Source organism: Pygoscelis adeliae, unplaced genomic scaffold, assembly GCF_000699105.1.
Source record: "Pygoscelis adeliae isolate BGI_AS28 unplaced genomic scaffold, ASM69910v1 Scaffold374, whole genome shotgun sequence".
Classification (NCBI taxonomy): Eukaryota; Metazoa; Chordata; class Aves; order Sphenisciformes; family Spheniscidae; genus Pygoscelis; species Pygoscelis adeliae.
The window spans coordinates 1991682-2000997 of record NW_008824653.1 but is presented as its reverse complement, the minus strand read 5'-3'; the positions used below and the strand labels follow the sequence as shown (position 1 = coordinate 2000997).

Here is a 9316-nt window from a genome sequence, read left to right as displayed (position 1 = left end):
GTTCAATAAGTTCATAGTTTGTAATTACATGCTTAGGGAGAAGATACTAGAGAGATTTTTATTCTACCAGATAAAAACATAACAAGATCTAATGGCTGGCAGTTGAAGTCAGGAATCTGAATTGGAAAGAAGACAGTTTTTTTAATACTGAAGATAGTCAACCATTGCCACGGACTACTCCGATACATAGTGAATTCTCTCTCACTTGGCATTTCCGAAGCAAGTTGGGAGAAGGGGGTGCTAAAGGACACGAAGTGGTTCAACTGCAAATCACTGGGCTGGATGAGATCTGTATGTGAGATGCAGACTAAATTGTTTCCTATATTTTTCATGTACATGTAGGTAGGACAAAATGTTATGATCCTAAATTGCAGGAAGCAAGATTTAGATTAAGCATTTGGGGAACCCGGAACCTTCGTGATGGTAAAGGAGGGAAGGAATGAGGTAGATTTTGGGAAGGTTGTAGACTCTCCATCCAGGTGGCCTTTGAAGTGGAATAATGGAGCATCTGCCATAGATATGAATAGATGCACAGATATGGACAACCCTTGGGTCAGGAATTGGACAAGGGCAACCCTTAAGATTTATCCCAGTCCTCTCATTCTTTAATTTCACGGTCCTTCCTAGCCTTCAAATCAATATTTCTGAACCTATACACCCATGTGTAGGACCCAGCCCTACGAATCTGTCTCATGTCTGAACTCCAGTGGCAGTATTTGTCTGGCTTTAGTGCAACCTTGAAGCTACTATTGACTGCTCAGGCCTTGTGGCCTGGGTGTCTCATCTCAGTATGTACGCTGTATCTACCAACTAATGTAAAGATAAAAAATTATACTTGAGCCATCAACGCCGAAAATCATGCCTAGTTACAGACTGTAGCATTGAATCCATGTCCAATTCATTGAACAGTATTAATGAAGTCTTGGCTTGTGCTTAACTCTAAGCACATGAATAATTTCACCGCTATCCAACAGAGCACTTCAGCCTATCCTTAAGTTTCACTGATGTTGATTACTCACATGCTCAAAGTCAAGCACATGCTAAAGTGATAAAGACTGCATATGGCAAAGCCTATATAGCTAGTTGTCATAAAGTGGGTATTTAGACAGACTTCAGTGCAGGTGGCAAGGGATTAAGATAGCCGTATATCAAAAGTAGCCTTATAACAAAGAGTTTTATAGTGTAGGTGCACTGCATTATTAAATATAAGGATCATTCTTGAGCAATACATGGCTGTTTCCGGGCATGTTTAAAATATTTAGCAAGTTTTTGAATATAAAAATGTTCAGAGTGGATCTTCAAAGACTTTTTGACATTGTTCTGTTCTTAAAAGTGAGCATCTACACTGCTCAGGGCAACTTCTAGGCAAGATAACCATGAAGTGATAATATAGAAATGAACATTTTTTATTATTATTATTATTTTTTTATTTTTTTTAAATGGGGAGTCTGGGGACAGTCTTTGAGGGTTGTGAAAGATAAAATACATATATATACAGGCATGCACACATGAACATTTGTGAAGCAGTCAGAGATTGGTAGCCAGGTAGCCTGCAGTCAATTTTGCCATCATGTCAGGGTCTCCTGAAGAGGAGTGTTAAGGAGCATAAAAGCTAAACAAAACAAAAAGGAAGAGAAGGCTGTTTTATGACTGCTAGCTTGTAAATCTTAGATCACTAATAGCACTAATTTGCTCTGTTTGAAAGAAAACTAAAAAGGAGAGGGATTTACTTTCCTCACTTGAATTTCACGGAGGTGAAGTTTTGGAGAACAAAACAAAACATCTCCGTTCCATGTAACATGTAGTAGCAAGCATCCAGCCAGCTGCCATTTTGAGGGTAATTTTTTTAATCAGCCATTTCAGTTTTAGATTGGCCTTGATCCTCAGCCTGCTCAGGAATTTTTCTCCTTACGTATGTGCCTTTGCTGAAGTAAACGTGTTGCTGTTGTTGCCGTCGTCATCATCTAATACACAGCTGCTTTCTTCCTCCTGTCATCTCTTGAGCAAAGCAAGGAGAATGCATGCACACACACACTCACACACTTTATTTTTTTAAAGGAAAAAAACCCCACAACAAAAAAGAATGCATGCTGTGACTTTAAAAATGAAAGAATTGAACAGCTGTGGGTAATAAATCGATTAATTAGAGTGGATAAAATGAAGGTGAAGGGTGCAGAGCACTCTTTAATTTGAAGATATATGACCTTGTAAGATGCTACACTTCATTTGCTATTAGATCACACTTCAGAAGGGGCTTTATTAAAATCTATTCTAGGGTGAGCTGAGGTAAAACATATTGTTAAAAAAAGCTTTTGACAGAGTATGTTATATACTTTAGTCTGCTTCAGTGATTTCTGTCACTTTTTATACTACACATGTTGCCGTGCAAGAAAAGTTAAAGGTCTAGACATTTTCATCATATTTCTGTAAGAAACAGAAATTTAAATATTTGAAGTAATAATGGGAGCATTTACTGTTGCTTTGGCTGCAGAGCTGACATAAAGCTCCCTAACTGCCTCAGTGCTGACTAGATTTTTAAGGGATAATGTATCAGTTCCTTTCTGTGTTTGTATGTGGCTTTCATTAATGTCAATAGCAGTTACGGACACTTTTTCCAAGCCAAGTACAGTTCTCAAACTTGTGTTTTTTCCAATAGCGGTTGTTAGAGATTAATCAAAGCAACTGGGTCTGTCCCATACGACGCAGTGTGCAGGGCTGGCGCACAGGGGCTGTATCAGCAAGGCAGAAATGCCCGCTGTGCTGTGTACGTTTTTTCTTGGCTGTGGAGAGCCAACTTCTCTGAAATTGGGGTCTGAAGCTGCTATCCACAGCAATAGCCGAACTAAATCAATAGGAGCATGAGGAGCTGCACCACATATATAACCTACCTTTGTAAATAAGTCTCAATCTGATAGACGCTTTTTCCTTTACGCTTTTATGGATGTTCATTGGGTGATAAGATTAGATAGACTGACAGGCTGATAGGTAGGCAGATAGTCTTCTAGCCTCCTTGTATAAGGTTTTGTAGGTTTTGTTAGCAGCAGCTGTTCCTGCAACAGCCAGAAGAGGGGAATTCAGTCAGCAGCAATCCTGCTTTGCCTGGTGTTGCCCGAGTTTAATTTTTTTCTTTTTTTTTTTTTTTTGACTGCTATGAGTCATTCCTCTTTACAAAGGTAGTTTCGATAACACAGTTCAGTTCACCTTATAAACTCTTTCATTTTCAAGCTCAGGCAACAGGCTTTTGTAAATTGTAGTCCCCCCATCTAGAAAGGGGTTGTGTAGTTCAGCTTCGGATCTGAGCTCCTGCGGAGGGACTGGGATCAGGCTTCGTTTGGGTCGTTACGCAGGTATGGGTCAGGCTGGAAGCTTGGTTCAGACTTTGAACCTTCAGGAAGTTTAGTGCCTTTAGGTGCAGCGGGGCCATCGCTAGCCAAAATATGTGCTTTCATAAATAAACAAACAAGCAAGAAATTAATTTTAGATTTTCTAAAATGGGTAGTTGTTTTTTCAGGAAGCCTCCCCCTCATTTAAAAAAAACAACAACAAAACAAATCCTGGATCATGATTTTCAAGTTGACACATAATTGTGAATTTATCAGAGTCTTGCAGAGGCATTGAAAAAAGGAAGAAGGGGTGGGGGGGAAGTGCTTTTTGAAGATAGCACATAGTTTATATTGTGCCCAGGACTGGAATTTTCTAGCTAGCAAAATTATGACTGTAGTGCAGACTTGTCCACACCTGTCCTTTATGTAAAGCTGAATCAAGGTTAAAGGAATGCTTTCCACCTTCATACAGTTGTTCAAAGAGGCTAGAAAGGCAAACAGAACAATGTTTTTGGCTCCGGTGAGCGTTTCTGCATTGGAGGGCAGGCTCAGGCTCAGAAATTCTTGGGACCCAGTTCAAGCATGGCCTGACATTTGTTACTGTTAACTGCAACTGTGCTGTCCGCTTTGATTTCCGGATGTTTCATTTGAGTGGCTTCTTGGTGTTTTGGCAAAAAGAATGTCAAAGTGGTTTATGCAAAGGTACGTTTTCCAAGCTCCTGTTGACTTGGATAGGACTTGTGCAGCTAAATACGTACATAGTATTTTAAAAATGGAAGTGCTGGCATGACTGAAGCATGTATAAATTAGATTCAGCAAGGTCTCAGGGGTCTGCTGCATGAAGTATATGAAAATATAAAACAAAAGAGTGAAAATGATACTGAAGCTCCTTGCAGGTGCCTTGTAAAACCTACCACACTGCATTTTCCTCGGTTTTCGGCTGTAGTCATAAATCCCTTGAAACAAATTCCTTTTTGTGGAATAAGCACGTGAAAGGATTTGGAACCTTATGCATCATAAAGGAAGGCTTTGTTTGCAAGTTAGAGGATAAAAACTTATATAGCACCAATGCGTATGTGTGATATTTGTCATACATGTTAAGTGAATAAGTGTGGTGAGTAAATGTGCTGTTCAACAACTTATATCAGTCAATACATTGCAATTAAGTCCTTCTTTCAGAAATGCCAAGGAGGAAATGTGTTAGCAAAATAAAATGCATGCCAACTGTATTTAAATGTTCTCTGCTGTATTATTTTTTGAGTGTTCTTTCTGTTTTTCTTTTATAGGTAAAGATGAGCCTTCAAGCTATATTTGCACAACATGCAAGCAGCCTTTTAATAGCGCTTGGTTCTTGCTTCAGCATGCCCAGAACACACATGGATTCCGCATCTACCTGGAAACAAGCCCTTCAAACAGTTCCCTTACTCCACGCATCACCATCCCTCCTCCTCTGGGACCGGAGACTGTTGCACAGTCCCCGCTGATGAATTTCCTTGGAGACAACAACCCTTTCAATCTTTTGCGGATGACAGGACCCATCTTGCGTGAACACCCTGGCTTTGGTGAGGGTCGGCTCCCAAACACGCCTCCGCTGTTCAGCCCACCGCCTCGTCATCATCTGGATCCACATCGCCTTAGTGCCGAAGAAATGGGGTTAGTTGCCCAGCATCCCAGTGCCTTTGACAGAGTTATGCGTTTAAACCCCATGGCAATTGAGTCCCCAGCGATGGATTTTTCCAGAAGGCTTCGAGAGCTGGCAGGAAACAGTTCCACCCCTCCGCCAGTCTCGCCCAGTCGCACCAACCCTATGCATCGCCTGTTGAATCCTTTCCAGCCGAGTCCTAAATCACCTTTTTTGAGCACCCCACCACTGCCCCCCATGCCCCCCAGCAGCACTACGCCTCCCCAGCCTCAGGCCAAGAGCAAGTCCTGTGAGTTTTGTGGGAAAACATTCAAGTTCCAGAGTAACCTTATCGTGCACCGGCGCAGTCACACAGGAGAAAAGCCCTACAAGTGTCAGCTCTGTGACCACGCTTGCTCCCAGGCCAGCAAGCTAAAACGCCACATGAAAACGCATATGCATAAAGCTGGCTCCATGACGGGCAGGTCAGATGATGGACTGTCCACCACTAGTTCCCCCGAGCCGGGCACAAGTGAGCTCACTGGAGAGGGACTGAAATCCAGTGAGGCAGATTTCAGGAATGAGAGCGATCCTTCCCTGGGCCATGACAATGAAGAAGAGGAAGAGGAGGAGGAGGAGGAAGAGGAGCTCGAAAACGAAAGCCGGCCAGAGTCGAGCTTCAGTATGGACTCGGAGCTGAGTCGTAACCGAGAAAATGGCTCCAAGTCGTTGCCGGATGAGAAATCCCTCGTCCTGGGAAAAGTCATCGAGAATGTAAGTCTAGGTGCCATCCAGCAATATAATGACATGCTAGCTGAAAAACAGAAGAGGAGTAGCTTCATGAAAAGGTCTTCTGACCAGCGAGACTTGTGTCCTCGAGACCTCTGTCAGAGAGATCCAGGCGACGAAGACTCAGTAGTAGGAGAGCTGGACCGCACTGAGGAAGGGACGGTCAACGGAAGAAACTTTGGCCCGGGTGAACCCTTCCCAAACTTGTTCCCCCGCAAGCCGACGCCTATCACGAGCCCCAGTTTAAACAATTCCTCTAAAAGAATAAAGGTAGAGAAAGATTTGGACTTGCCACCAGCAACGATAATACCTTCCGAAAACGTTTACTCCCAGTGGCTGGTAGGGTACGCAGCATCGCGGCACTTCATGAAGGATCCGTTCCTCGGATTCACAGACTCCCGACAATCCCCCTTCGCGACCTCTTCCGAGCACTCGTCGGAGAATGGGAGCCTGCGTTTCTCCACCCCGCCGGGGGACATGCTGGACGGGGGGCTCTCAGGGCGCAGCGGCACAGCGAGCGGAGGCAGCACCCCCCACATCAGCGGTCCCGGCCCCGGGCGACCCAGTTCGAAGGAAGGGCGCAGGAGCGATACATGTGAGTACTGTGGCAAGGTCTTTAAGAACTGCAGCAATTTGACGGTGCACCGTCGGAGCCACACTGGAGAGCGGCCTTACAAATGCGAGCTCTGCAACTATGCATGTGCCCAGAGCAGTAAGCTGACGCGCCATATGAAAACGCATGGCCAGATAGGGAAGGAGGTCTACCGCTGCGACATTTGCCAGATGCCCTTCAGTGTTTACAGCACCCTGGAGAAACACATGAAAAAGTGGCATGGAGAACATTTGCTGACAAATGACGTCAAAATTGAGCAGGCAGAAAGAAGCTAAGGCCCCCCCCCGCCCCCGCTAGGTTAAATTTCAGGGGTCTAGGTAACATTTTATTTGTACAGTTTAACTATTGCCAACTGAGAAAAGATGACCTAACTTGCCTCCGTAAACATAACTTAGCATAACTATGGTAGGTGCCAGTCTTTGGCACTTAAAATATAACCTGTGTCTACAAAGTTCTATTAAACCCGAGGGTTGATTAAGGCAGTAAAAATTGTGGAGCCTTTTAACTGTGCAATAATTTCTGTATTTATTGGGTTTTTGTAATTTTTTGGCATGTGCAGGTACTTTTTTTTATTCTTTCTGTTTAAATTTCTTTTAAAATTTTGTTGGGTATCCCTTTTTAATTTTACCCAGTCGTAGCCTGAGATTACTTGCATTGTAGGGGAGAAACATATCTTTTTAAATTATAATTTTTGGGCCGCTGCTTTGTTGAAATTTAAGCTAAGCATGTGTAATTTCTTGTGAAGAAGCCAGCATTTGAACAGAAATCTTTCTTTTTTTTTCTTTCTTTTTTTTTCCTTTCCTCTTCTTAAATAACCTCGAAGATTAGGGAAAACAAAATTGTACAGCGGATAACAATCTTTAAAATTAGCACTTTCTTTTGGAATTGGATCGAATATGTAGCACTGACAATGTCACTGACGATAGAGGCCTTTTCTAGATGGATTTCATCACTAAAATCATGGCAACAAAAAAGACATAGGTGCAGAAGGCAGCTACATTCAAAACTTTCTTAATTGTGCATTACTATCGGATAGTTTCTTCTTGTTGCTAAAAGCTATGGCAACATAATGGTGCCATTTTATCACTTTTTGGGGTGTCTTTCCCTCCCTCTTCCCCTCCCGCCACTCTTCCCAGAGACAGTAAAAGTACATCTTGAGTATTGTAATATTCTTTCAAACCTTGGAGGAGCCAAATGCTGTCTTTTTTCTTTTTAAACCACAAAATCATAAATTTGAGCTCAGGACATCTACTTCAGTCCAGATTTGCTGTAGTTAACATAATAATTACTAGAGAATGGGAAAGTGTGAATTTCTCAATGAAAAGCCTCAACTCGTAGCCATTTGGTTTATGAATAGAAATATTGGAACTATCTTATATGATGTACAATGATGTTATTATAAGGAAGGGAAAAATAAATTCTAGTTCATTTACCTGTCTTGGCAAGATGCTGTTCCTATTGAAGTCGGTAAGAGTTTTCCCCTTGACTTAATTAGGAACAGAATGGAACTGTATTCAGATAAAAGCATTATGACAGAAAAAAGTAAAGAAAAGAAAAATGCACCTGCTCTAGTTTCAAATTCCAAATTTTTTAAAGCCTTTTACGACTAATATTAGCAAACAGTGGACGATTATGGTTAGAGATTTTAATTATGTTGACCCGCACTTTAAAGCTTTTGTTTGTGGTTAAGAGAAAAATGGCTTCTCAACAAGAAATTACATCATATTCTTCTACTTGGCCCAAAGGTGGGTTAAACTGTAAGGGAACAGCTGAGATTAAGTGTCAGTGTTGCTAAGCATGGCATTCACAATACTGGCACTATAAAGAAAAATAAATAAAAATAATTTATTGGACAGTTTTTCTACTGCCATTCAATTTGACGTGAGTGCCTTGAAAACTGATCTTCCTATTTGAGTCTCTTGAGACAAATGCAAAACGTTTTTGTGAAATGAAAAGACTTTTAAAAAAAAAAGTAAAACAAGAAAAGTACATTCTTTAGAAAAAAAGAGCCACATTTACTTAAAAAAAAATTACTGGTTGAAGATAGTGGACATGAAAATGCCATAAGACCCAATCAAATGAAGATGCATACCCAGCACAACTTCGGACATCCATTAGCTGAATTATTCTCAGCCTTTTTTTTTTTTTCAGGACAACGCTGCTTAGGAAATGGAATGGAAATGATTTACTGCTGAATTAAAACTCAAATGACACAAATTACAAGTTGTTATCATTGAATGAGAAAAAACAATTCAGGAACAACGGCTAATTTTTTTTAAAAGTTAAATTTAGTGCACTCTGTCTTAAAATACGTTTACAGTATTGAATACATACAAGGGTAAAAAAGAAATTGTGTGTATGTGTGTTTGAGCAATCTTTTTTTTTTCAAAGTTTGCTTAATAGGTTATTAAAAAATGCCATAATGGCCATGTGTATATTGTTTTCTTTTGGTGACGGGGTTTTAGTATATATTATATATATTAAAATTTCTTGATTACTGTAAAAGTGGACCAGTATTTGTAATAATGGAGAATGCCTGGGCATTTTACAAAACCAGAAAGAAAAAAAAAAAAAACTTTTCTTTTTTCCTTGAAAATGTTGCAGTAAAATTTAAATGGTGGGTCTATAAATTTGTTCTTGTCACTGTAACTGTAAAGTCTTGAGTTTTAGTAAATTTTTTTCTGCCTTGGGTGTTGAATTTTTATTTCAAAAAATGTATAGAATCTTGTATTTGGGGATTAAAAGGTGATTGCTACACCATGTAGAAAAAGTAAGTAGAAAAAAGTGCTTAATATTGTTATTGCTTTGCAGAAAAAAAATCACGTTTCTGACCTGTACCTATTTTTCTCTTTTTTTCTCCCCTTCCCCCCTTCCCTTCCCCTTCTGGAATGGATATTGATATTGGTTGATTCATATGATGTAGGCACTTGCTGTATTTTTACTGAAGCTTGTAATTTTTTAACTGTACGC

At 40.6% G+C, this 9316-nt stretch overlaps 1 protein-coding gene across 4 annotated transcripts in view; it reads left to right on the top strand.

Moving 5' to 3' along the window:
• Positions 1-6621, top strand: part of BCL11B (B-cell CLL/lymphoma 11B (zinc finger protein)) — a 92609-nt gene extending 85988 nt beyond the window's left edge. For all 4 annotated transcript variants that reach the window (XM_009322547.1, XM_009322545.1, XM_009322548.1 and 1 more), the window contains one exon: positions 4610-6621. In XM_009322547.1, the coding sequence (XP_009320822.1) occupies positions 4610-6621 (2012 nt within the window). The remainder of the gene's footprint in view (positions 1-4609) is intronic.
• Positions 6622-9316: the final 2695 nt, after the last annotated feature.